Below are 27,989 nucleotides of genomic sequence, written 5' to 3'. Positions count from 1 at the left end.
GGGGGCCACTGGGGAACGTGCCGCCAGGGGCGTGGTGTATGCAAATGAGCAGGCGCGGAGGCTGCCGGTCGCGCTGACCGTGGGCTCCTGACCCCGCGTGGACGACGTGCGAGCAGTGTTGGGATGGCTTTTGTGAGCAGCGAGGATAGAGCGCGAGGTCTGAGGACGCAGGAGCCGCGCGCGGGTCGTAGGCGTGAGTTCAAAGTGTGTCTGGTTCCAGGGTTTGGGTCGAGGCGAGCATAACAACTCATACTTACCTGGCAGGGGAGATACCATGATCACGAAGGTGGTTTTCCCAGGGCGAGGCTTATCCATTGCACTCCGGATGTGCTGACCCCTGCGATTTCCCCAAATGTGGGAAACTCGACTGCATAATTTGTGGTAGTGGGGGACTGCGTTCGCGCTCTCCCCTGGTTTCTTGGTGTTAAAAGCAGAATTGGGGAGAGAAGGGGAATCTGACCGTTTTCCGCTGTGTGAGAGAGAAACGTCAGGCGTCTTTTTCCCCACTTCGACTTGCTCGTTCTTTAGAAGCTGGTGTCGGAGATGGGACTATGTTAAGAAGTGTTTACGCGGGCCTAATTTCACAGGTGGCCTACGGCTCGCTCGCCTTAAAGGTGTGCTGTGCGCGGCCGTCTGTTGGTAGGAATGGGCAGTTTACGAGGTGAAGAGACCAAAGACTCGGGAGGAACGAGAGTTTCTATCCACTCCAGAGCGGAACACGTTTTTCATGGACAGTTTTGCTGAGGGTTTGAGACCGGGTATCTTTAGGAAGCAAGGTAAAGGAACAGTTGCTAAGGTCGCTGGGTGTCCAGGGAGTGCCGTGCTGCCCACTATAGTCTGCGGAGGCTGGCTGAGCAGGTTCGGTTTTGTGCTTTTTGGACTTGTTACACCTGAGTAAGTTGAGTTTCTGTCGACGTGCTTGGCACAATCGAAACTGTATGTAGCTGTAGCTTATTCTTCTGCGTTTTTACGTCAGTGAGGCATTATGTGAGGTCACACTTACTGTGCTGTTGACCGTTTGAGTTGTGGGACAAAAAGTGTAGGCCGGGTGCTGCATAGGGGCGAGGCCGCGATGAGTTGAGCGAAGCTGAAAGCGGATGGTTTTCCAGGTGCAAGGGCTGGAGGTCGGAGCTGGGTGTTTTCTGCAGCTCTCGCGAGGTTTTCAGCTAGGCGAGAGAAGCGGCGTGCGCCGTTTGGTTCTGGCGCAGCCGGCGAGTTTGCTTCGAGGCTGGGCCGCTCGTGGTCAGGTGCGGCTTTCGCGCGAGGTGGTTGCTCCTCGGTCAGCCGCTGTTTACCGGCGGCTGGGCCGAGGCGCCCGTCCCGGCCACGCAGAAGCCACAGACTCCGATGATTCGGCCCGCCTTCCTGACCAGAGCGTCCCTCCGCTGGTTATGTGCGAGCCTCGGCCCCGCTGAGCCGCACAGGGCCACGCAGAGATAGGGCAACTACTCACGAGCCGTGGTCCTGTATACTCTTCACGCTTAACTTTTCCCGGCATCTACTGCGAGGCGGTCTCTGGTGGACTCCTAGTTTTTTCTTTTCTCTTCTTCCTGAGCTCTACCCTCACAGCCCAGCACCACCCCTCTGGTTGAAACCTGGTCTCACTGCTCGGCCAGGCTGGGCTCCAACTTGCCGATGGGCGAGTTTCAGACCTAGTGACTGTCCCTTTTTCTGGAAGTGCTTTTGCTTTTCGGTTCTGGGGATTTAGCCCAGCGCCTGCGCATTCTAAGTAGTAGTTGTACTTTGCAGTGGAACTAATGTGAACCGGTTTTCTGTAAGGTCTAACAACTGAGCGTTGGATTTTCGGCTCTGGTTTTCACTAGCACTGAGTTCTGCCTCAGCCAGTTTCATAGTCTTGGAGCTTTTCCTGAGTATCATAGTTTCCTCTTTGCGATGTAACACACGTAAGGCAGCGTTGTCCTATCTTTGGGAGTTAGCTATGGTGGCTAAAAGTTGGAATTTTTAGTGTCCTCTTGGGTAAAGGCAGTAACATAATTTTTCCATTTACTACTTGAATTTAGGAAATTTAGGTTGAACTGCTGAATGGTGCTGTTGATTAAAGTTTTTTTACTGGCCGGGGATTTAGCTCAGTGGTTTCACCGCCTGCTGTGCAAACGCTAGGGCCCGAGTTCGATCCCCAGTACAAAAAAAAATTTTTTTTTTTAAAAATTGAACTGCCACAGATCGAATCCTGGGCTTATCACACTGAGCTACAACTCCCATCCATTCCTTTTTTGACAGGGTCTTGCTAAATTAAACTGGGCTTGAAGTTGGCACCCTTCTGGTCCTGCCTCCTAGAGTGCTGGGATTACAGGTGTGCACCACCATGCTCAACAAATCATTTGAGGACAAATTGAGAACATGTGTGGAGTTGTTTCTACCTTCGTATACAAAAGCGCAAAATTCCATAGGTTATAGATTGGTGTCACCCCAGAATTCATTTTGAGTGCCTAAAGTATATAAAGCTTTTCAGACTAGGGTTAAAAGAAGTCATAAGGTCACAATCCATTGACTGCTGTATTTTAAAAATAGTGCTCAAGGTGGCCTCAAACTTCTGGTCTGAGGAGATCCTCCCGCTTTGGCCTAAGTATCAGACTGGGGACTGCTGGCAGGCATAGTCCACACCTGCCTGGCTCCCCTAGCCAGTGTCTTTGTGAGAGACAAGGCACGCGCCTGGCGTCCGGGCTATTGCACAATGAGGCTGAAGCAAGAAAAGGGTGAGTTTGAAGTCAGTGTAGGCGGCTCCCCCCACACACCCCGTGCCCCAGGGATGTGACACATGAAAGCGAGAACATAGAGATGCGCCACACTCTGAATTAAATGGAATCTTTTATAAGCGGGCTGATCCAGCGTGGCTTATACCAAAAAGACTGGACAAAGGAACAGTTGCAGACTTTACAGGCGTCCTGCTTGTAAGGCAGTACAAATAACATTTGCAAATTTACACAGAATACGGCAGTCTGCCATGCATTAACTGAGGAGACTCCCACGGGGGAAGGGGAAGGAGACCACCCGAAACTATTTGACTTTACACAAATGTAGTTAAATTGGCTATCACATGAGGACACAGGAGGAAGGCATCTCAAGCTGGAAGCCAAGGGGTGTCAGGAGAAACCAGAGGTACTGACACCTTGAGCTTATACTTTGAGTTTCTAGAACTGAGAAAACATGCAGTTTGAACGTCTTAGAATTGCTCACCTTGTGATAACCGTGACTGGCTTGAACTTGAAAACCTTTGCATTTATCGACTTGATCTGGCTCCAGTGTACTTCTCATAATAGGGCCTTAATAAGTTACCCAGGATGGGGCCAGAGATTAGCTCAGTGGTTTCGGGGCCTGCTACGAAAATTCAAAGGGCCCGAGTTTGAAAAATCGCCCAGGCTAGCCTCCACTTTTGTATATACTCTTTTCTGAGGCTCTCACAGTCCAGACTTGATACATGTGTAATTTCTACGCCTGAGTTGTTTTAGTCATGTGGGGAATTTTACTTTGCCCTGCATTGTGGTGTCAAAAACGGCTTAGACCAGTAATTTAGCTCAATGGCATCCACTATGCCTCGCAGCTGTACCAAGAAACAAAAAAATAGTTCGCTAGTTTTTGACTTGATAAACCAATTTTTCACTTAAAAAGAGGTGTAAGTACACTAAAATAATACACAAGCACATTTTAAGAAGTATAAAAAGGATCACCAACTTTAATATGTCCTACAACACATAAAAATAAACTTCATGAGATTAATTTCTTGGGGTGTTTCCTACTCCACTTCACAAATCTCTCACCAACATAAAAAATACTATCTCAGCACCAAAAATTAGTTAAAGAGCACACTATTTTATAACTGACATGAGAAAGTACATGAAGTTCAAATTGCAAGCTTAAAATTTTTCCTCAGACGACTTCAATCAAATATCTACTTTTTAACAAAGTTATCAGGGGAGAGCGCGAACGCAGTCCCCCACTACCACAAATTATGCAGTCGAGTTTCCCGCATTTGGGGAAATCGCAGAGGTCAGCCCATCCCAAGTGCAATGGATAAGCCTCGCCCTGGGAAAACCACCTTCGTGATCATGGTATCTCCCCTGCCAGGTAAGTATGAATTATTAGCTCGCCTCGACCCAAACCCTGGAACCAGACACACTCTAAAGTCATGGTCTCCTTTCTCATGGGGGCCTCCGAACCCAATCTCCCTCAGATCCCCTTATTCTATACTCCATTCTCAGAAAACTACTTCGATACCATTTACCTGTTGGCTTCTCGGGACGTGGTTTCTCAAATTGAAAGCGACCGGCTGTCTCTGCATGCATGCTGATCTACATACGCCACACCCTTGCGGTGACGTCACCGAGCTCCCTCGCGTCCCCTTTCCGATGCCCGGCCTACTACGGCATTAGAGCGGCGTTCCAGTGGCTCCGGGGCGTGGCGGACGCAGGTGAACGTGCCATATGGGCTCTGGGATGAAGTGGGGAGGCAAGAAGGAGACCTCGGCCCCCGCCACCCTCACCTTGATGACTTCGCACGCCGCCACCCCCACCCGAGTTTGTCTCACTTTTTATTCAGCGAGAGGGAAGTTTCAAGTTTATCTTCACGGGACACACTTGTTAGAATTCCCCCTTTTCCTTCAATTAAACGTTAAATAGCAAGGTTTATTTCCCTAACCACCTTAACAGGGAATCGTTTTTCCCTGGGATCTGTCTGAGCAGGGATGTCATAAATTGCTTCCACCGTGGCGCACTTCTGTAATCTCAGCACTCGGGAGGTTGAGGCGGGAGGATTGAAGTGAGTCAAGGCCGGCCTGAACTACGTAGCTAGACCCTGCCTCAACAAAGCAATGCTTTACCATGTGCAGCATTTACACCTAGTAAATCTTTTTTAAAAATCAGGCTTTTGGGGGGCCAGGGGTTTAGCTCAGTGGTTTCGCTGCCTGCTGCGCAAGCGCAAGGACCCAAATTCGATCCCTGGTACCAGAAAAAAAAAAAAAATCAAGATTTTTAACCTTGAAAATAGATCACTATGCACAGTGGTAGAAAACAGTGTTTAAAACACTTGAAAATTTTGTAAATATACTGTTGTGTTTTATAGTCAACTAACAATACCTGAAATATTCTTTGTATCTGTCTAACCTTCACTTTGCATTTACATGGTGAGTCACCCACAGTATTCGCCTCTTCTTTGACAGATTCCTTCCAGGTAGCCCAGTCTCATTTTGAACTCAGGATCCAACTGCCTCAGTCTTCTGTGTACTGGGACCACAGGTATGCACCACCCACCCCACCCAGCCACAATTTCTTTTGATAAACTGAGAACTTTTAGACCTCCACTCCTCCAGTTCAGAGATGGAGTCCAATTCCCTGCCGTTGAATCTACGGTGGCTTAAGAGACTACCTTGATGTGTAGAGTGTGGTAGGAGCCTTGCCCTGCCCTGGGTTCGGGAAGAATGGTGGGCCTTTGTAGGGAGGCTGAGGGAGGTGACCCCCAAGCTAGGAGGGCGCCCAAGGCTTTGTGGAGAAAAATGCCTGAAAGGAATTTCAGTCCGCAGCTTGGACTCCAAACATCAGGGAGGTGAGCAGTCTTTGCCAAAATTGCGGATTTATGGTCATAACAATTTCAGTCCTTAAATTTTGGAGGTGGGCCTTTTTGTGGCACAATAGTGAAATGGAACAGGGAGAGACAGAGTGAGCAAGCAATATGGAGTCGAAGGGAGGGAGGCATGAACTAAGAGTAGAGATGTTAGAGAAACTTGAGGTGGAGGGCTTAAAACTTTGGAGAAGGGGGTTGGGGACGTCTCCTTGCTTCTGTGTACTGCATGCTTTGTTTCTACCAGATGATCAACAGTACAGAGAACCCCAAGCAGGAAGGCAGCCTCAGCCCCACAAAGCACTTGGCTGGTATGGGGCCTCGGAACCACTGCCAGCTCCTTACAATTTCTCGGTTTTATATATGTGGGAATAAGAAGGTAGTTGGCTCAATTATGGAGCATTATGAACATGGATATAAGGGCTATCTCCGAGGAGGGCCACAATTTCCAGAAAAGGAAAACAGTTTCCTCAATAGGTATCTTCCACTGTGACTTACAGGAGAGCCCTGTAGAGTTCGGGAGGGATAGTTTCCCTGTTGTCCACCATAAAAGGTCAGGGCTGGTACCACTGTCCCAAATGACAGGTTAGTGAGAGTTAAGCATGACAGACTGATTTGATCATAGTTTTACATGAATTGGAGTAGAATCAAGTGCACACTGAGCAAGGGACTGAGAGGAGGCCAAGAAAAGGCAACTTCTGGCAGACAGGACAAAAGTCAGAAAGGCCTGAATAGCCAGGTGAAGTGTAATCTTATAATCCCAGTTACTCAGGAGGCTGAGGTAAGACCACCACCAATTTGAGCGCAGCCTAGGTAATTTAGTGAAGACTGTTGTCTTAAAATGAGTAAAAAAGGCTAGGGATGCTCATCGCTCCCTGGGTTCAACCCCAGTACCGCAAGCGAGAGGGGGAGAGGGAAGCAATGAAGATTAATAGTGTGAGGCAAGGCAGAGGATCTCGGGCAGGAGGCACCGGGGGATCCAGCGGATTTCAGACTACGAGTTTCTCAGCATCTACATTTCTTTTTCGTAGGTCACAGAAGACACTGAACTTAGTGTTCTTCTCAGAGACTGCCACTTAAGAAGGTAACATTATTTTCGTTTAATAAGGTAGTTGTTTTCACAAAAGCAAAGCCAAGAAGGGAACTAGTGGGGCTGGGAAGCGACCTGCCCGCCCTCTCCGCCTCCCCCCTCTCCCAATCCCTCCCCTCCGCCAACCCCTCCCTTCCCCCTCCGCGCTCCTCCCCGCCTGCTCCCCGTCCCCTCCCCGCCTCCTCCCCGTCCCCTCCCCGCCTGCTCCCCGTCCCCTCCCCGCCTGCTCCCCGTCCCCTCCCCGCCTGCTCCCCGTCCCCTCCCCGCCTGCTCCCCGTCCCCTTCGCCCGTCTCTTCCCTGCCCCCTCTCCGCGTGGGGATAGTCTGCGCAAGCGTGCCGTGAGAACCCGGAAGTACAGGCGGAAGTGGCGCGAGGCCGTATTGGGGCGGTAACTACAGAGTAAACAGAGACGCTGAGGTGTGTGAGTCAGTGCGGGCCGCTCCGGGACGCCATGAGCCGGCTCCAGGACGACTACGACCCCTATGCGGTCGAAGAGCCTAGCGACGAGGAGCCAGCTCTGAGCAGGTGTGCCCTGCCCCACTCCTCCCCGGCCCCCCAAGGCTTCGTGCTGAGGCCTGGCCTTCGGGCGCCTCCTCGCAGCGCCTGCTGGTAGTTCGGGCGTCTGTCGCGCCCGTCTGTCGCCCTTGGGAGGCGGAGGGGGGTCCTGGTGGGATAGAGCAGCCCTTCGGGAGAGGGCTCCGACATCAGCACGGGAAAGAGGGCTATCCTGGAATCCCAGGGAGCCACTGTCACGTATCCTCGGTTTCTCATCTGTAAAGTGGAAATTTGAGTATGGGGATATATTGCAAGCTTATGGTAATGGGCACAGAATTTAATGTGAAGTTTTTGTTTTGGCGGTGCTGGACATCGACCCCAGGGCCTCGCGCATGCCTAGCAAGCTCTCTCCCACTGAATTACACCCCCAACCTCTGGCTTGCCCATCCCGAAGACTCCATTGTCAAAGAGAAATAAGGGGCTATGGACAAAGTCATTTTTTTTTTTTGGTGCCGGGGATCGAACTCGGGACCTTCCGCTTGCAAGGCAGGCGGTGGAACCACTGAACTAAATCCCTGGCCTAATAAGGGGCTATTGAATAGGCGTTCTTGGCTATTGTATGTTTGGTCTGGGCTGCAGAGGTAAATCGTAAGATCCTAGGCTTTCATGGGCTTATATTAGAATAGGGGAGGGCCAGGGATTTAGCTCAGTGGTTCCACCGCCTGCCTCACAAGCTCAAGGTCTTGAGTTCAATCCCCGGTACCAAAAAAGAATAGGGGAAATAAGCTAAAAGTTGTATCTTGGAAGAGCATTGTAGAAAATGATGGCTTACATGGGCGTAAGTGAAGTCCCGTGGAGATTTCCAGTAGGGAGGATTTATCCTTATCTGAAGGAAACTTGAGGTTCTCTTGCCAAGACATTTCCAGACACATGTAGCTACGTTTTTTGCAGCCTGTAGGTCCCATCCATAAACTTTAAAACATTAATTCTATCCAATGAAGCTTTCTGTGAAGCTGTATTTTATTCAATCTCAGTGTTTCCTGATTATTCAGAGGGAAGGTTGTAGGCATGGAAGATCACAGTGCTGTGAAGATTTCTGTTGTAAAGAGTGAGGATGGAAGAGCCAGGGATTTAGCTCAGTGGTGCCGCCGCCTGCTTTGCAAGTGCAGGGTCCTGAGTTCGATCCCCGGTACCAAAAAAAAGCGCGAGGAAATGGATATTATAGAGTACCCTGTGAAAAAATTTCAGTTAATGAGCCCTGTCTGTGAAAGGAGGTACATGCAGGCCTCAGTAATTCAGTTTGATTAGCATATACTGTGACAGTGTTTCCTGTATTTCAGTTACTGTTATGAGCATCTGCATCTGCACGTTGATATTAATTTAATATTTTTCTTAATTGACCTTACATTTTTGTAATTACATTTCTTTTAAGAAGCTTTATAATCCTATGATAGTTGCCACCGGTAATATGACTGTTAAATACTTTGAAAACAAGGCAGGGTTAAACAGAATGCCTGCTGATTTTGAAAACAAAACGATGTTGTTAATATGCCTGTTGAAGGTCCTGACCCCAGTACTTGTTATTGTAAAAAGAGAAATTGATATATAATCCCAGCTACTCAGGAGGCTGAGAATAGAGAACTCCAAGTTCAAGGTCAGTTTGGGGCAATGCTGTGAGATTCAGGCTCAAAAAAAGAAAAAAAAGATTGGTATTTGAGAAGTGTCTATTTGGATTTGATTGTACTAATTAATACATTAGTGCCTGTTACTGTGTGATGGGAGCTGGCAGAAGCCACAAGGTTTCTGGGGCATAAGCAAGTGTCGTGTTGTGCTTGCTCTCATTTCTTGACCTTACAGAGGCGGCACCAAAGGTCCTAGGTGAATGCTGCACATTCAGTAGTGAGTTGGCATGTGGCTAAAGAACACTTAAGCTTAGAAAATCTACCTTAAAAAAAAAAGAAGGAAAGAAAATCCACCTTTTTCATAGCAGGAAATGAATAAGCCATCTCTATCCTGGAAGGAGCATTCTCTCGTTCTTCAAGGTTGCACTTTGCAAAGACAGAGCTAAGAAGTGGCCTGGGTGATGTGGTCAGAACTTTGCATTTTTGGTATACTCAACCAGCACGTTTTGCCTCTTCCAGCAGTGCTAAAAGCCAAGCTTGTCTCGAAATGATCACAAGAATTGCAGAAGATTCGCAAAAAGAGATTCTCTTGCCATGTGATTCAGTTTTTTAAAACTATTTTGGCATAATTGAAGATTCACGTGCAGTTGTAAGAAATAGTAGAGACTGTATATTGTACCTTTTACTTGTTCCCCCGAATATTATGTTTTTGTTGTTTGGTTTTGTTTTGTTTTGGGTACTAGGGATCGAACTTGGGACCTTGTGCTTGCTGGGCAGGCACGACCCCACTGAGCTACACCCCTGGCCCTCCAAATATTAAGATACTAAAAAACTACGTACACTATCATAGCCAGAATATAGACATGCCACCACCACACAGGTCCCCCTTACTGCTCTTCAACAGTCATGCCCACTTCCTTTCCACTTCCACACCCTACTTAGCCCCTTGGAACCACTATTCTTTTTCTATAATTTTATCATTTTAGAAATGTATGAAGAGAATCATGTATTATGTAACCTTTTGGGTTTTGGTTTTTTTCACTCAGCATATTTCTCTGGAGAGCTATCTAGGTTGTTGCATGTATTAGTAGTTCATTCCCTTTTTTTTGCTCAGTAGTGTTCCACAGTTTATCAGTTTACTCATTGAAGGACACCTGAGTTTCGAGTTTTGCAATTGTGAATAAAGCAGCTGTGAACATTCAGTTCTGGGCTTTTGTGTAAACATAAGTTATCATTCTTTTGAAATAAATGGCGTAGGGGTGCAGTTGCTTGGTTGTGTAGTAGTTGGATGTTTAATCTTATAAGAAACTACCAAGCCTGCCGCCTGCCCCACAAGCGCAAGGACCCGAGTTCAATCTCTGGTACCAAAAAAAAAAAAAAGAAACTACGAAGCTATTTCCCATGGTGCCTGCACCATTTTGTATTCGCACTGGAGTGGATTCAGTGTTAGTGGGCTGACCATTTATTTGGCTGCTACTTAAAATAATCTACTTCCCACCCTTCGGTAACACTGTGATACAGGATCAGGGTTCCTCAAGGCTGGCAGCACAGGCATTTTGGGTGAGATAATTCTTTTTTGTTGGGGAATATCTTATGCACTGTGATATGTTTAGCAGTGCCCCTAGCCTCTGTCCACTAGATTTTAGTAGCCCTCCTCCATGCTCCTCCTTCCCCCACTGGGGACAATCAAAAATGTCTCTAACCGTGTTAAATGTACCCTTAGGGACCGTGGAGGTAGACAAAGGGAGGTAAGGTTGAAAAGATAAATTGGAGCCAGATTGTGGAAGGCTGTTTTGAGTATTGTACTCAGAGAGTTGGAAGCCTCCTGAGTTGGGTAGTGATGGGATGAGAGTCATTTAGGAATGACCTGGAAGGAGTAAGGGTGGACCAAAACAGAAAAGGTTTGGGGGCCTGGAGATCCTTAGCATATGGCAGCACAGGCAGAATTAAGAGGGCCTGGGAGAAAAGAGTGGTAATGGAGAAAGGGAGCATGCTGGTCGGGGTGCCAGTCCACCTGCCAGTTGGGGGATTTTTTTTGGAGTAGATTTTGGCTAAGGCCTCAGTCATTAGCAAAGTTTACTCATGTGGATTGCATTTTTCTGATTTACCTCCTGCTGGAGCCTCAAGAGCATTGTTCTATAAGAAAATAGAGAAATAAAAGTCAGATTATAGTAGTACCTTGGTTCCTAAACACTTTTGTTTGCAAATAGTTTGGTTTGCAAATAGAAGCATTTGGCAAAATTTTGTTTTTATTTGTGAACTCTGCATTAGGTGACAAACATGACTGTGGCCATCTTTTCCAGAATTGTGGGAATGACTTAAGTTTGTGAACCTAGGTACACTGTACTTTGTAGCTATACACTAGTCCATAATTAAATATTGAATCCTAATAATTGACTATTATGTACTACTGATTATGTTAGAAATGTCAGGCACTTCATTTTGTTAACATGTCATTCCTCCTGATGTCTAGTTTAATTCTGTTGTAATACTGCTGGTGGGGAATCTGAGTTAAAGCAAGGTGAATCTGGAATACAGTTTGCACTGCCCCCCCCCCCACATGTTAGGCAAGCACTTTACCGCTAATCTACATCCCCACCCCTTATCTTTCTCTTCTTACAGTTCTCTGTAGCACTGTAAATAAACAATTTTTTTTATTTTTTGTGGTGCTGGGGATGGTACCTAGTGCTTTGTGTATGCTAAGCAAAATGTCTACAGTTGAAAACACCTCCTGGTTCTGTGAAGTAAACTTTCTGTTTCTGATGGAAGTACGAATTGGTGCAATGATTTTTGGAAAGCAGTGTGATTATATAAGGAACCATAAAGATATTTGTATCTAATTCTAGGCATTTATCCCAAGAAGATAACAGATGTAAAAATGTTCATTGTTTATGGGCCGGGGATTTAGCTCAGTGGTTTCGTCGCCTTCTGTGCAAGCGCAAGGACCTGTGTTCAATCCCCAGTACCCCCCCCAAAAAATTCATTGTTTAACAGCAAATAGTTTAGAAATGTATAGCATGTATAAGAGGAAAGGTTACATAACATTAAAAAAATACATTTGAAGGGGCTGGGGATCTAGCTCAGTGGTTCTGCTGCCTGCCTCAAAAGCACAAGGCCCCGAGTTTGATCCCTGTTTGGTACCGGGGATTGAACTCAGGACCTTGTGCTTGTGAGGCAGGTGCGGCGCTACTGACTGAGCTAAATGCCCGGCCATTGGCCTCAAACTTTTTTTTGTTCCTCCTGCCTCAGCCCCAGGAGTGCCAGGACCACAGACATGCACACTGTGCCTGGTCCATATGCTATTTCTTCTTCTTTTTTTTTTTTTTTGGTACCGAGGATTGAACTCAGGACCTTGAGAGGCAGGCAGCGGCACCACTGAGCTAAATCCCCGGCCTGCTATTCCTTCTTATATGTATCAAAACTCATACTGAACAGTGGATTCTGGGTTGCAAAAGAGGATTTATCTGTTGTACCTGTCCATAAGTCTTAGTCCAACTAATTTAGAATTCATGTTCTTTCTCATTTAAATGTATGCTAGCTCTGAAGATGAAGTGGATGTGCTTTTACATGGAACCCCTCACCAGAAACGAAAGCTCATCAGAGAGTGTCTTACTGGAGAAAGTGAGTCCTCTAGTGAAGATGAATTTGAAAAAGAAATGGAAGCTGAGTTAAATTCCACCATAAAAACTATGGAGGACAAGCTCTCTTCTCTTGGAACAGGTACCCCTTTGGTTCAGTTTTCATATATATTGTAAGGTTCATGAGGGCAGAATTTTTATATTTGCTCTTTGGTGTCTAGAATTTCTAAGGTGCTCAAGAAATACTTGTTAAGTGAAGGAATAAATGTGTTTGGCAGCTAAGCTAGAGTTTTCTTTGATGACTGTGGGGAAATATCTGGTTGTTGGAGGGAGACTAATTAGTATTGTTTACTTTGCATAATTTCCCTTTGTAGTTTTTACTTCAGAATTAAAAAAGACACAAGCTTATAAAAGTATTTTCAGTGTTAGGTGGCACTGATGTCAGGTTTAATGATGTGTCACCACAAATTCCTGTCTCATTTAGTAAGTAATGAAACATTTCATTTTGATACTTGATCTTTATGTAAAATGTACTTGACTCAGCACTAGTTTGTGAAAGTCAGACTCCTCTCACTGGTTCTGATATGCTGTGTATTAGAGCTAAAACATGTAGTAATCATACTAAAATGGGGTAATTCAGAGGGAGAAGTAGGGATGCAGAAATAGGATGACACGAGTGCAGGCTAGTGCCTAGCTCTGAGTACAGTGCTGCAGAGGCAGGAAAAGGATGGCCTGACTCATTCCCTTTGTCGTCCTGTAGAGGTCTTAGCCTCTTTCTGTGAAGGTCCCTTAAAACAAGGTGTTGGTTGGGCATGGTGGCTGGCACATGCCTGTGAGCCTAGCACCCAGGCGGGAGGATCACCTTGAGTTCAAGGTCAATCTGGCTACGTAGTGAGACCCTGTCTCAAAAAAACAACAAAAACAAAAGCAAACACAAAAAACAAGGTGTTTATCTTGTTTTTTGCAGTATACTGTGTGGCTGGAAAGTAGATATATGTGTGCTGGCAACTAAAAACATGGCTTTTTCACTTAATTAGATTTATGAGAAGGGAGAAAGAATAATTTTCTCCTAATTAGGAACACTTAATTGGGGTCTGGGGATTTAGCTTAGTGGCAAAGTGCCTGCCTCGCAAGCGCAAAGTCCTGAGTTTGATCCCTGGTACAGAAAAAAAAAAAGAAAGGGACACTTAATCAGGAAGGGCATTTCTTTTTTGGTACTGGGGATCAAACTCAGGATCTTGCATTTATGAGGCAGGTGTGGTGCCACTGAGCTAAATCTCCAGTCCTAGGAAGGGTGTTTTATTTTTTTTTCTTTGCAGTACCAGGGATTGAACTCAGGACCTTGCGTTTGCAAGGCAGGCAGCATCACCACTGAGCTAAATCTCTGGCATGGGGATTTCTTTAGTTGCGTAGGGCATGAAAATTGCGTAAGTCACTGATGTGAAAATAATTCACCATCCAAATGGGATAGTGGATAAGTTGGTATTACTCTGAAGTGATGGAAGAGTGTATGGAATGGTTTTTTTTCCTTGTTTATTATGTGTTCTTTAGTCTGTAAACTTTACTTCTGTCTTGAATAGTGTCTTCCTCAGGAAATGAAAAAATTGGAATAGCTCCAGAAAAGTACTATGATGATGTGTATTTTGATTCTGATTCTGAGGATGAAGACAAAGCAGGTAAGTAATATATATATATATATATATATATATATATATATATATGTATGTATATGTATATGTATTTAGAGACAGGCTCTCACTGTGTACTTCAGGCTGGCCTTGAACTCATTATGTAGCCCAGCCTGGCTTTGAACTCAAGGCAGTCCTCCTGCCTCAGCCTCCAAGTGCTGGGATTACAGGTGTGCACCACCATGCCTGGCTTAGCAATTATATATATATTTTCTGGTACCAGGAATCGAACTCAGCCTCAAGCTACATCCCCAGCCCTTAGCAATTTTTTATACATACATATATATATATATATATATATATATTTTTTTTTTTTTTTTTTTTTTTTTTTTTTTTAAATTTTTAATTTTTGGTACCAGGGATTGAACTCTGGACCTTGCACTTGGGAGGCAGGCGGCAGAACCACTGAGCTAACTCCCCGGCAGCAATTATATTTCATGAAAAAGTTCTGTCTAACAATTATTAGATGTTAGGCTTTTCTCTTGAGTTTTTTCTTTTAGGCTGTTGATGTGAAAACAAAAGTAGGATTGATTAATAAGAAACTAGAGGCTTCCCTCCCTCTTCCCTCTTCCCTCCCTTTTCTCTCCCTGTGCTGGGGTTGAACCCAGGCCCTTGTGCTAGGCAAGCCTGTACCACTGAGATCCGACCTCAGTCCTCTAGTGCACATTTCACATGTGACAACTCAATTCAGACTCGCCACATCGCAGGTGCACAGTAACCACATTCGGCCAGTGGCCACCACACTGGAGAGTGCTTATGTTCAGTGTGACAGATGTTTATAAGGAGCAGAATCACAAATGATGTGTGAAAGAATTTGCAGGTTAAATGTTAAATTTATTTAAGTCAGAGTCTCACTAAATTGCCCAATCTCGGCTTGAACCTTGTGATCCTTCTGCCTCATCCTTCTGAGTGGCTGGGATTATAGGTATATACCATAACACCTGGCTTTTCATTCATTTTTAAGCTATGTTTGTTCTGATTTCAGTAGTAGTTTATTTTATTTTTAGTTTTTATTTTTTATTTTTTTGGAACCGGGGATTGAACTCAGGTCCTTATGCTTGTGCAGCAGGCGGCAAAACCACTGAGCTATATCCCCGGCCCTCAGTAGTATTTTAAAATGGGAACTTTTAGAGATGTTATACATCAATAAAATTTCTGGGTTTTTTTGGGTAGCCTTTTTGACTTGTTTTTTTGGTAACAGGGACCTAACTTGGGTCCTTGTGGTTGCAGGATAGGTGGTGGCATTGAGTAGCCTTTTTGAGCCTGAATTCTCATGATGTGAGCTCAGTTCTTGAGACTCTAGTTTTGTGAAGAAGCAGCTTTTATCTGCTTTGTCTTTTTTTTTTTTTTTGATGGTATTGAGGATTGAACCCAAGGTCTTTACACTGAGCCACATCCTCCAAACTCCCCCTTTCTCTCTCTCTTTTTTTTTTTGAGACGGTCTCACTGTATAGCCAAGACTAGCCTCGAACTCACAGCAGTCCTCTTGCCTCAGCCTCCCAAGTGCTGGGATTACAGGTGTGCACCACCATGCCCGGCCGTGGCTTCACTTTTTTTTTTTTTTTGGTACCGGGGATTGAACTCAGGTCCTTGTGCTTGCACAGCAGGCGGCGAAACCATTGAGCTAAATCCCCAGCCACCGTGGCTTCATTTTTAAAAGAATGTCCTACTTTTTTTTTTAGGATAATATAAATAAATATCTATCTTGGGAGATGGGATTCTTCCTTTTTTTTTTTTTGGTATCGGGGATTGAACTCGGGTCCTTGCAGTTGTGAGGCAGGCAGCGGAACCACTGAGCTAGATCCCCTCCCTGATTCTTCTTTTTATATTAAAGAACTATGAACTTTAGACAGTAGTGAGTCATAGTGTCACCCTTTAAAAAATTAGCACAGGTAACCAAGAAGAAAAAGAAGAGACGGCACAGGATTCCAACAAATGATGAATTACTATATGATCCTGAAAAAGATAACAGAGACCAGGCCTGGGTTGATGCACAGAGAAGAGGGTAAGAATTTGAATTTAATATTTATTTTTTTTTATTTTTTGAATTTAATATTTAGAATCTTTAGAGAAAAATGGCTTGCCTTACATTTGCACTTTACTGTATTTATGTACAAGAAAGAAGTTTTGGGGCCAGGAACTTAGCTCAGTGGTGCTGTTACCTGCCTTGCAAGCGCAAGGTCCTGAGTTTGATCCCTGGTACTGAAGGGAAAAAAAAAACAAAAAAAAAAAAACGAAAAAAAGAAGTTTGGGGCCTGGGGATTTAGCTCAGTGGTTCCAGCGCCTGCCTTGCAAGCACAAGGTCCTGAGTTCGATCTCTGGTACCAAAAAAAAAAAAAAGTTTGAAGGAAAAATATCTGCCGAATAGTTTGTTTTGAAAGTAACTAGGAAATTTGCCAGATTTTTTTTGCGGGGGGAGTTGAACCCAGGGAGCACTGAGCTGTCCCAGCCCTTTTTGGCTCTTTGAGAGGAAGAGTGTAGAGGGTAGAGTGCCATGTTCATTACATCCTGTCAAGGGTACATGCTCACCACAGGATTTTGACTGTTGCTCCTGACTCTTGATCATGGGGCTGAGGTAGGGCTGTCATGTTTCTCCTCCCCATCCCTTTCATACTCTGCAGTGTGAGAGGAAGTCATGTGTGCAGCCAGACTTAGGAGTAGACAGTTATGCTCCACCACTGTGAGGGCAGAGTGTCTTCCTAGGTTATTTGGAGTTCTGTGGTGTGGGAGATTGGTCTGTTCACCCTTGTTCGTTTATCATTTATATTAACATTCGGCTGGGGATTTACCTCAGTGGTTTTGCTGCCTGCCTTGCAAGTGCAAGGACCCAAGTTCGATCCCCGGTACCAAAAAAAAAAAAAAGGAAAACAATGGGTACATTTATGTTAGCATGGACTTGTGGATATTTATTTACTTTGAATTATAATCTGTACTACCCTTTTTTTTTTTTTTTTTTGTACCAAGGATCGAACTCAGGTCCTTGCACTTGGTGGCAAAACCACTGAGCTAAATCCCCGGCCGTACTGCTTTTTTTGTTGCTTGAATTATTTCAACTTCAGCCACTGGAAACTCTTCCATATGGTTCCATTCCATTTTGAGAAAAAACCGTCATTGTTTTGTTTGAGTACTTCCTTAACTTTCTGGCACTAGAAGATATTCCAGGTTCATCATGTATGCCATATTCCTACAATCAGTCATTTTCCTGAGTTCTCCTCTTATTGGAGAGTAGCGTTAGAAACTATGATTTGGATTTTTTTCTCATTTTGTTTTTCCTATTGTAGTTATCATGGTTTTGGACTACAGAGGTCACGTCAACAGCAGCAGCCAGTTCCAAATAGTGATGCTGTCCTGAACTGCCCTGCCTGTATGACCACACTGTGCCTTGATTGCCAAAGGTAACAGACAAAGGGTACTCGCATATGCACACACACATGCACACTCACATGCATGCACGCACGGAACAGAAAAACAAAAAAAAACTTTGTAGTCTTAAATTTTTTTCTGTTAGTACATATTTGCCATACATATTGATCACGTTCATCATAGGGAATTTGTACCTGTATATAATATATCTTAATTCTTTCTGTCCATTCCCCTCCTCTCCCTTCAACCCTTCTTCCTCTACACATTTACAAAAGCTTTGTTTCTGTTTTTTCCCTTCCATCCCCCCCCACCCCACTTTCCCTTTGCTCCCTTCCCCCTGCTGCCTTCCTTGTTCCCCTTCCCATTTGAACATGTTCTTCCTACTTCCTGGTATCTGTATTCCTTTATCTTCCTTATTTACCCTTTGGGTTTCTCACACCAGACAAATAATGTAATATTTATTTATTTGTATCAGGGATCAAACTTGCATCCTTGAGCTTGTGGGGCAGGCAACAGAACCACTGAGATAAATCCCTGGCCCATAATGTAATATTTAAATGTGTGTCTGATTTATTTCACTTAAGATTATGATCTTGAGGGGCATCCATTTTCCTACAAATGGCTGTTTATCCTTTATGACAGAGTAGTACTCCATTATATATAAATACCACATTTTTTTTAAGGGGCTTTTTTTTCTTTTTTGGTTCCAGGAATTAAACTCAGGGCCTTGTGCTTGCAGGGCAGGTGACGGCTCCAGTGAGCTAAATCCCTGGCCCAGTCCCTAGCTATATTATTATTATTATTTTTTGGTACCGGGGATCGAACTCAGGACCTTGCTCTTTCGAGGCAGGCGCCAGAACCACTGAGCTAAATCCCTAGCCTCTCTAGTTTTTTGGTTTTTTTTTTTTGTCCCCCTAGTTATTTTTAAGAAGTCTTTCAATTATTGATTGCCATCTATAACCCTGTCTCCTAGATCTGATTAGTTGACTCTGCTGCGCATACTTTCTGTAGAATTTTTTTTTTTTTTGGTACTGGGGATCGAACTCGGGACCTTGTGCTTTCGAGTCAGGCGGTAGAACCATTGAGCTAAATCCCCAGCCCTCTTTCAGTAGAAATTTTAATCCCCTGGATTTTTGTTTGAGTCTGTTTTATGGAATCCAGTTCTTTTCTTTGTTGGGCATTAAGGGATTCCACCTTTTCATCGCTAAGTTGTTATTTTCCATTGTCTGGAGTCTGAATGGTGGAGAGGTTGATTTGTTGCTGCTGACCACACTTTTTTGTAGGCCGGGGATTTAGCTCAGTGGTGCTGTGCCTGCCTGACAAGTGCAAGGTCCTGAGTTTGATCCCCAGTACTGGGGAAAACCCCCCCCAAAAACAAACCTGTGGTCTTTTGTTTAAAGCATGGACAGACTTTTGAGGTACTTAGGAATTCTGAGGTAGTCAGCCTTGGTGCTACATGACTAATAACTATATAAATAATTTTGAATATACATAGTTCTGTTCAAAGTAGCTCTGTGTGCATGTGTGTGCGTGTGTGTGTTGTTTATAGTGGGACTTGAAACCAGGACCTTTACACTGAGCTGTATCCCCTATTCTTTATTTTGAGACAGGTTCCAGTATTGTGGAATGAAGTGCAGTTTTTTCTATGGAAATTTTTTGTTTTTTGCAGTGCTAGGTGTCAGGTAGATTTAAGATCCAGAGCTGATTGATTGAGGCAGAAAGATTTATTAGTGCCACAGTATGTTAGGATCTCTGTGAGCCCCTGAGAGGCAGGCCGCACCTTTTAAGCCTGGAGTAGGGAGTAGAGATTGGGGGGTGTGAGTGAGAAAGTTGGAGGAAGCTGGTTTTTTGAGGAATGGAAGGTTAGATTGAACATTAGGGGCCAGGGATTTGGCTCAGTGGTTCTGCCGCCTGCCTTGCAAGCACAAGGACCGGAGTTCAACCCTGGTAACAAAAAAAAAAAAAAAAAAAAAAAAGATTGAACATTAGGCCACTAGGGGGAGCTTTAAATTAATTTTCAGTCTTTTGTTACAGAGAGAAAAGAAAGGAAAAAATAAAAAGGGAAGGATGTTGGGGGAAGATTGAAATCAGGATGCTGGCTTTTTTTTTTTCTTTTTTTCTTTCCTTTTTTTTGGTACCAGGGTTGAACTCAGGACCTTGCACTTGCGAGGCAGGCGGCAGAACCACTGAGCTAAAACCCCGGCCCCAGGGTGCTGTTTTTCTCTGGCTACTTCTGCTATGTTGGAGCATTGTCTAGGTTTGTATTTCTTTTTCCCACTGATAGGGGGAATTTTTGATATCTAGGCTTTTTTGGGGTTTTTGTTTGTTTTTTGTTTTTTTAGTAGAAGGATATTGTCTACTTGGTGTTGGGCGAGGTTTTGGACTATTGTTTGGATGAAACACATAGTGGTGTGGAATAGGAATGGTCCCATTGAAATGGCAAGAATTATTAGGATTGGGGATATGATGGGCAATAACCAGAGGAGCCATGGTTGGCTTTGAAGCCACTTACCCTATGTTTTTTTTTTTGGTACTGGGGATCAAACTTGGGACCTTGCACTTGTGAGGCAGATGGCAGCACCACTGAGCTAAATCCCCCAGCTCCCCATGTTTTTAATTTTTTTTTTTGGTACTGAGTATCAAACTCGGGTCCTTGCGTTTGCAGGGCAGGCGGCAGAACCACTGAGCTAAATCCCCGGCCCTTTTTGAATATTTTTGTTGACTCTTTGAGGTGTGATCCACTAGCTTGTAAGTTGCATCTCAGACCAGTCCCAACTGGTTGTTGTAGAAGCAGCATTCATCTTCCAAGAATAAACATATTCCCCCCTTTTCAGTAGTGAGTAGATCTAGTCCCTATTGGTTTTGTAGGGCTGCTAGGGAGTCTGCCTGGTCCTAAATCTTGATTAGGCTTTGTAAGATTTCACTGAGGCTCTTTTGTAGGTCCTGGTAGCTTTGGTAGAAGTTATTCTACTGTGGTGGCTATTCCTGTGGATATCTCCAGTGTTACTAGAATGGGGATTAGTGTGACTACTCTTTTTAGTGAGAGGGATGGGGAGTTACATTGATATTGAAGGGACAGATAGGCTAGGGTATATGCTCCTGTCCAATTACTGAGCAGACATATGTAGGATTGCTGGACACAAAGGAAAAAGATTCCTGATTGGAATAGGCAAGTTATGAGGTATAGTGAGAAAAAGTGTTGTAAAAGTACACATTCTCCAAATTGAAGGACTTGGCTCACTTTCCAAGACCAAGTTGGAACCAGCCAAGGAGGTCCCCATTATAGATTGAATTAATATAGAATTGCTGGAGAAATAAGATCCCATAGAAGAACTAAGAGGGCTTATGAGTACTTGGGCTTGGGGAAGAGATTGAGACTGTGGGTGGCCTGGAGAAATGGACGAGTTGGGTGAACTTTCTACTTGCCTAAGATCAGATGCCATAATTGACCTGATGAGACTCATAGTCTTGGGGGCTCTTGATAGTGATGGATTGATTGCATTGAGAAATATTTCCAGTGAAGGAGCTATTAAGTATGGGCTTTTGGTAACTGCAAAGAGGGACCTGATATAAGAGGTGAGTTGTCAAGGGCTATGGGACCAATGTTTGGATGGGTAGTTGTAGGGATATTAGAGGAATTAGTGAAATATGTCTGAATCAGTTCATTGGCCCTTCTGCTGATGCTGTTGGCTAGGATTTAAGGAGGGTGTTTGCCTGATCTTTGAAGGTTGGGCCTAAATCCTTTTGTAGAGCAGGCTATGCCTGAGTTTTTACCCAGGCTAATTGGGAGGTGGGAATCACTGTGTGCTGACGATGATAGAGACAGGCACAACCAGCAATCTTAAGCCAGAGAGAGAAATTAGTCCTGTTAAAAATGTCGAAGGTGTGATTGAGGGAATGCTCTAAATGCTGGGCTGTAAAATCTTTATAGGGGCCAGTGTTACAGTGAAAGGGAAGAGGGGGTTTATGGAGATTGGGTGGATTGTGGTGAGTTCTCAATGGATGAATTGAGACCCAGTTGTATAGAGGGGGCTCTAGCCAGGTTATCAGGAGAAAAAAATTACGAAATCTCTCTGTATGTAACAGTCCCACGAAAAGGAGAGGAGTTCCTGTTCTATCCATGGAAAAGCTTGGTAGTCTTTGAAAAGGAGCAAAATAAGACCATAGAATTGTAGGGAACTAGTCATGAGTTGAGTCACGATTTGTTGATTTGATCATTTTCTCTGGGATGGCCATGAGGTGGAGGGACACAGGAGTCAGAAGTTGGGATTTCCACCTGTAAAGAACATGTGGAGTTGGGCTTTTTTTAGAGATGAATTTTAGTCTGGAGAAATGGATCCAAGAGGAAAACCTGAAAGTTTTATGGCTGTTGGTGTGGTAAGAATAACTGTATAAGGTTCCTGGCATTTTGGTTGTATGCTTTTGGGGCTGAGGATTTTGAGGTAGACCTTATCTCCTGGCAGGATTGATAGGGAAGTAAGGTTATCATCAGGTTTTAGGAGTGAGGTTTCAGCAAAGTTTTTCACAAGTTGGCAGATTAAAAGAACAGTGGAAGATAGTCTCTAAAAGAGAATGTATTGGGGAAATGTTGCCAAGAACAAAGGGATACCATACGTGTTTGAATAGGCTCAGAAGACAGGGTGAGCAGGAGTGGTACAGATGTGCAGGAGGATGGTGGGGAGGTGATCTATCCACGTTTATTTAGGTTTGTAGCAAGAGTTTGGTGAGATAGGTTTTTAGTAAGACATGTGCCCTTTCAACTTTGTCAGAGATTGAGTGTTGGCACAGAAGTGAGGGCCAATTTGAGTTGGTTGAAAGAAGACAGGATGGGGAGGGTAAATGGCGACTGAGGTCTCCTGAGGTGTCCTCATATAGGGGTTTAGCTATGAGACCAAAGTTTGGGATCCACAGCCAAAGGTAATTAGCAGGCCCCAAAAAAGAAGAGATAAGATTTTTTGTTTTGTTTTTTGAGACAGGGTCTTGATATGTAGTTCAGGCTGTCCTTGAACTCATTATGTAGTCTAGAGCCAAGGATTTAGCTCAGTGCTTTCGCCACCTGCTGCGCAAGCACAAGGACCCGAGTTCAGTCCCCAGTACCAAAAAACAAAAACTCATTATGTAGTCTAGGCTGCCCTACTTTTTACTTTCCTTTTTTTTGTGTGTGTGTGTGTGGTAATGAGGATTGAACTGAGGACCTTGTGCTTGCCAGGTAGGCGTGACACCACTGAGCTACATCCCCAGCCCCAGATGTTACTTTTTAATTAGAGCTGGCTAATACTCCCAAAATTGTTATACATTTATAGCAATTCCAATCAAAATACCATTAGCATACCTCACAGAACTAGAGAATCCATTTGGAATCAGAAGAGACCTAGAATAACAAAAACAATTTTGGGCAACAAAGGCAAGGCAGGGGCATCACAATCCCAGACTTGAAATTATACAGCAGAGCTGCTGTGATAAAAACAGCATGGTACTGGGCAAAAAACAGACCTAAGGATCAGTGGAATAGACTAGAAGATGTAGAAACAACACCAAACACCCTCAGCCACCTTATCTTGACAAAAGGACCAAACACATTCACTGGAAGAAGGATAGCCTCTTTAATAAGTGATGCTAGAAAAATTGACTTTCCACATGCTGAAGACTAAAACTAGACCCATGTCTCTCACTATGCACTAAACTAAAATCAAAATGAATCAAAGATCTAAATATTCTCCCCCCCGGCCCAGTAACAGGGATTGAACTCAGGACCTTGCACTTGCAAGGCAGGCACGGTGCCACTGAGCTAAATCCTCAGCCCCTCAAAGATCTAAATATGAAAACAGAAACACTAAATCTGCTGGAAGAGAGAATAGTTAGAACTCTTGAGGACATAGGAGTGGGCAAAGACAATGAACAAAACCCAGATTCGACAGGAAATAATACAAAGAATCAACTGAGATCTCATCCTATTAAAAAAGCTTTTGCATAGCAAAAGAAATCAACAGAGTGAAGAGACAACCCACAAAGTGGGAAAAAATTGTAGCCAGTTGTTCCTCAAAGGACTAATATCTAGAACATACAAGGAATTGAAAAAAATCAGACCCTCCCCCCCATTTAAAGACCCAACCCAAAAATGGGCATCTGAAATGAATAGATACTTCTCAGATGAAGTACAAAAATACGAAAAATGTTCAATAGTACTAGTTGGGACTAGGGATTTAGCTCAGTGGTTTTGGCTGCCTGCTGTGCCAGCGCAAGGACCTGAGTTCAATCCCCGGTACCAAAAAAAAAAAATAGTACTAGTTGTTTGAGAGGTGCAAATTAAAGCAATGCTGAGATTCCATCTCATTCCAGAAAAAATGGCTAATATCAAGAAATCAACGGGGCTGGGAATTTAGCTCAGTGACACCACGCCTGCCTCACAAGCGCAAGGTCCTGAGCTCAATCCCTGGGACCAAAGAAAAAAAGAGAAAAATCAACCGATAACAAATACTGGTGGGGCAATGGGGAAAAGGAACCCTTCTCCATTGTTGGTGGGAGTGCAGACTGATGGAACGACTGTGGAAATTAGTGTGGAGATTCTTCAAAAACTAGAATTAGAGGTCCCATTTGACCCAGCTATTTCCCTTCTGGGTGTCTTCCCAAAAGAGTTAAAAGCATGAGACCACAAGGATATATGTGCACCTATGTTTATAGTGACACAGTTTGTAATAGCTAAATCTTGGAAACAACCCAAATGCCCATCAACTGATGAATGGATAAAAAAGTTATGTTTTGTTTTTTTTGGTACTGGGGATTGCACTCGGGACCTTGCACTTGCGAGGGAGGTGGTGGAATCACTGAGCTAAATCCCTGGCCCAAAAGATGTGTTTTTTAATGCAATGGCGTACTACTCAGCCATAAAGAAGGATAAATTTGCGACATTTATAACTAAATGGATGCACCTTGAGACTATACTCTTTAAGTGAAATAAATAGGACGTGCATGTATAAATATCGTGTCTCTCTGGTGTGAGAAACTGAAAGTGTAAATAAGGACCAAAATGTATAATAGGTAATGTGAAACAGGAAGAAATTGTTCAAAAGGAAAGGGGAACTAGGGAGGGGAGCGGAATAGAAGGAAGGGAAAAGAATAAAAAAGGACAAAATGGAAACCTTTTATAAATGAGGGAAAGGGGTTGAAGGAAGGGGAAGGGATTGGAAAAAAAAGAGGAATCAAGATATACCATGTACAGGTACAAATTTCCTATGATGAAGGTGATCATTATGTATATCTAAATTGTACCAAAAAAATTACAGCTGGCTGAATAACAGGCTATTAACTAATCTTGAAGAGTAAATTTTCTTAGTACCATTAGAAAGTAGAAATAAAAACAAAGATGCTACCTTTTAGCTAGGGCTTACAACCTTTTAAGACCTTATATTACCTGAAATGATAAATTATCTTAGCACAAGCAGAAAATAACAAAAGCAAGGTAATCCTATAATTGTAGTTTAAGAATTTCCCACAGCAATTTATAAGAAATGTTTTAGGCACATCAATCTGATGTACATATTGATTTAAGCTACAGAATTTAAAGTAAATATATCAACCAGTCAAGATTTATTTTTTGACACAGGGTCTCACTGTGTGGTTCAGACTGGGCTTGAACTCATTATGTAGCTCAGGCAGGCCTCGAACTTGTGGCGATCCTCCTGCCTCAGCCTCCTGAGTGCTTGGATTATAGGTGTGTGCCACCATGCCCAGCAAGATTATTTTAATGTGCCCTCATTACCTTTTTATGTTTTGGCCTTGATATTTTGTTTTATACCAGTTCTCTTTTTCTGTACTCTGTACTCACTTGGCATGGGCTTGGAGTTAGTCTCTGTTGTTGCTGTGAGGAGAGGGCACCTGGTGGCCACTGTGATCTTATACAGATCCTTTTAAAAAACTCATACTAATATTTCCCCTCATATTGGGGGTTGGAGGCCCTGGGGAAAACCAGAGATGCCACCTATCACAGAGAACATTGAAGCAAAGTGGTTCAGGCAGCTGCTTTTTCAGCAGAGGGTGTTTGTCCCCCCATGTCCAAGGTCTATTATTATAAATACAGATTAACAAGCAGATAGTGGAGACACATAAGGTAATTACCTAAAATCAGTGTATTTGTATGTTTTGGCCAAGTTGGACTATAATAATACTTTTAGTTTAGTTTCAGTTAGAATTTTCCCTAGAGGGTACCATACCATAGTACTTTTTTTTGAGACAGGGTCTTGCTATGTAGTTCAGGCTGGCCTTGAACTTACTATGTACCCCAGGCTGACCTCGAACTTGAAATGATGCTCTTGCCTCAACCTCCTGAGTGCTGGGATTATAGGCATGTGCCACCACACGGAGCTGGATACCATTGTACTTTTGTTTTTGTTTTGTGTTTTTGGTACTGGGGATTGAACTCGGGTCCTTGCTTGCGCAGCAGGCGATGAAACCACTGAGCTAAATCCCCAGCCCCCATTGTACTTTTAATAGTATAGAATTATACCAATAACAGAAGGCAGAAGTGGGGATTAGAGTATGCAAATGGAGGGAAACTGAAGGGGAATTATCTGGAGGCGAGAGACTGGAGACCTGAGAATGGCTGAAACCTAGGCAGTTTTCTTAATTTGGAAGAGGCTAAAGAGGGACAAGAGAACATGAACATAGATATCTTAGTTACTTTATTCATTGCTGAGAAAAAATATCTGACACCCCCAAGTTAAAGGAGGAAAGGTATATTTGAGCTCACAGTTTGTGGAGGTTTCAGTTCATAATCAGTTGGCTCCAAGGCAGGGTGGCATGACAGAGGGGCATTGCAGAGGAGAAACAGTCCATGGCAAAGCAGGCAGGAGGCAGTGAGGCAGCAAGCAGCAGCAGCAAGCCTTCTTTTCCCTTTATCCCATCATGTTTACAAGCCTTTTGGGTGATACCACCCACACCCAGGGTAGATGTTCCCATTAGACATACCCAGAGCTGTGATAACCAATAAGTGGACCAATCCCGTACCATACAACCTTAATCCCAGTGTCATACCACTCTGGGTGGCTGAGGCAGGAGGATTGCCAGTTTGAGCCCAACCTGGACAACTCAGCAATTTATTAAGACCCTGTCTCAAAATAAAAAATAAAGTCCTGGGGATGTAGCTCAGTGAAAACGCCCTGAGTTCAGTCCCCAGTACTGCCAAAATAAAAACAAAAAAAAGACCATTTAAGCACAAAAATCTGCTCTTCTAATATTCTTTTTTTTTTTGGTACCAGGGATTGACCTGGGAACCTTGTGCCTGCAGGGCAGGCGCTGGAACCACTGAGCTAAATCCCTGGCCCTGCTCTTCTAATATTAAAAACTTTAGAATCATCTAAAAATTGGTTAGAAATGCAAATTTCTTGTGTCACCCCAGAGTCACACCATTAATCAGTGACATAACAGGCTATTCACTTGGCAAGGTGCCCATTGGAATTTATAAGGAATTAAAGTAGGCACTGGACATGGGCAGATTGAGAATGAACTGATTTATCTATGAATTGAAATACAGATGATTATATATGTAAAAAACAACTGGTAGGGCTGGGAATTTAGCTCAGTGGTTCTTGTGGTTGCGGAACCACTGAGCTAAATCCCTGGCCCAAGGTCCCAAGTTTGATTCCCATTACAAAAAAAAAAAAAAACTGGTAAAAGAGAATACTTCCTCTTTATAAATGGGTTTCTGTTTTGATGGCATGTAGTAGTTGTACATATTTGTGGGGTGCACTGTGACATTTCAGTCATAAATACAATGTGTAATGATCAGATCAGGGTAACTGCCATATTTGTCACCTCAGACAGATCATTCCTTTGTACTATTTTTCAATAAAAAGTTTCTTCCTGTTCTTAAAAACAACTCTTTGAGATTACCTTACATTTGCTGTTTTGTTCCTGTCTTTACTTTGATTGGTGTTTCAGTAAGTTTTTGGTGTTCTCAAGTTTATTTGAAAGGATAACTTAAAATAAACCGCAAATCCAAATTCTCTTGTTTTGTTTTCCTCTTAGGCATGAATCCTACAAAACTCAGTACAGAGCAATGTTTGTGATGAACTGTTCTGTCAACAGAGAGGAGGTTCTAAGATACAAAAACCCAGACAACAGGAAGAAAAGGCGGGGCTATAAGAAGCTGCGATCTAACCAGGAAGATCCCACCGAGCAGGCAGAAGCTGAAGAAATCTACCACCCCGTCATGTGCACAGAGTGTTCCACTGAAGTGGCCGTCTATGACAAGGATGAAGTCTTTCACTTTTTCAACGTTTTAGCAAGCCATTCTTAAATCATGCAGTTTGCATTTCATTGTACAATACTGTGTAAAGGAAACTGTATGGACCAGTTATTTTCTTCCCTCCGATTCATATCATTAATTAGCATTGAGTTATTACTTGGGGAAGCAGTATTTTATCTTTATGAAAAAGAATAGTTATCAGTCTTCATCTCTCCTCCCCTGTTTTGTTTAGTGTTCTGATGAATACTGATAGGACTGATTATTCATTTCCTTCTTGATGGAGATTTGGAAATAATGGAGCTTTTTATTTATTAAAGCTCTTTGGAATTAAGATG

At 43.6% G+C, this 27,989-nt stretch overlaps 1 protein-coding gene, 2 non-coding genes and 1 pseudogene across 5 annotated transcripts; 2 read left to right on the top strand and 2 right to left on the bottom strand.

Moving 5' to 3' along the window:
* The first annotated feature begins 119 nt into the window (after window positions 1–119).
* On the top strand, window positions 120–27,985 carry Eapp (E2F associated phosphoprotein). 3 transcript variants are annotated; one of them, XM_087197099.1, is made up of 9 exons: window positions 120–157; window positions 4,221–4,429; window positions 5,177–5,252; window positions 6,606–7,190; window positions 12,321–12,502; window positions 13,941–14,036; window positions 15,936–16,053; window positions 17,330–17,443; window positions 27,435–27,985. In XM_087197099.1, exons 4-9 carry the CDS (start codon window positions 7,117–7,119, stop codon window positions 27,703–27,705), a joined length of 855 nt encoding a protein of 284 aa, XP_087053225.1. In that variant the 5' UTR covers window positions 120–157; window positions 4,221–4,429; window positions 5,177–5,252; window positions 6,606–7,116; the 3' UTR covers window positions 27,706–27,985. The 3 variants fall into 3 exon arrangements, with proteins under 3 accessions (XP_087053225.1, XP_087053227.1, XP_087053226.1); XM_087197101.1 differs by lacking the exons at window positions 120–157; window positions 4,221–4,429; window positions 5,177–5,252; window positions 15,936–16,053 and having other exon boundaries at window positions 6,971–7,190; XM_087197100.1 differs by lacking the exons at window positions 120–157; window positions 4,221–4,429; window positions 5,177–5,252; window positions 17,330–17,443 and having other exon boundaries at window positions 6,973–7,190.
* LOC147822357 (U1 spliceosomal RNA) lies at window positions 250–413 on the top strand. Its single transcript, XR_015445813.1, has one exon. It is a non-coding gene; the product is annotated as a U1 spliceosomal RNA (small nuclear RNA).
* LOC147822356 (U1 spliceosomal RNA) lies at window positions 3,931–4,094 on the bottom strand. The gene has a single exon (XR_015445823.1). It is a non-coding gene; the product is annotated as a U1 spliceosomal RNA (small nuclear RNA).
* On the bottom strand, window positions 12,178–12,298 carry LOC147822355 (small nucleolar RNA SNORA40; annotated as a pseudogene).
* Window positions 27,986–27,989: the final 4 nt, after the last annotated feature.

This window comes from Heterocephalus glaber, unplaced genomic scaffold, assembly GCF_053883595.1.
Source record: "Heterocephalus glaber isolate CG9 unplaced genomic scaffold, H.glaber_assembly_v1.0 deba00001662, whole genome shotgun sequence".
Taxonomy (NCBI): domain Eukaryota; kingdom Metazoa; phylum Chordata; class Mammalia; order Rodentia; family Bathyergidae; genus Heterocephalus; species Heterocephalus glaber.
Note: the sequence above shows the minus strand (reverse complement) of the source record. Positions and strands in the feature narration are given on the sequence as shown.

Bases quoted from the DNA above. Each gene is read 5' to 3' on its own strand.
- Eapp (XM_087197099.1), top strand. From the start codon at position 7,117: ATGAGCCGGCTCCAGGACGACTACGACCCCTATGCGGTCGAAGAGCCT. The intron at 7,191-12,320 runs GTGTGCCCTGCC...AATGTATGCTAG, and splicing joins GAGGAGCCAGCTCTGAGCAG to CTCTGAAGATGAAGTGGATG. The intron at 17,444-27,434 runs GTAACAGACAAA...TTTTCCTCTTAG, and splicing joins CTGTGCCTTGATTGCCAAAG to GCATGAATCCTACAAAACTC.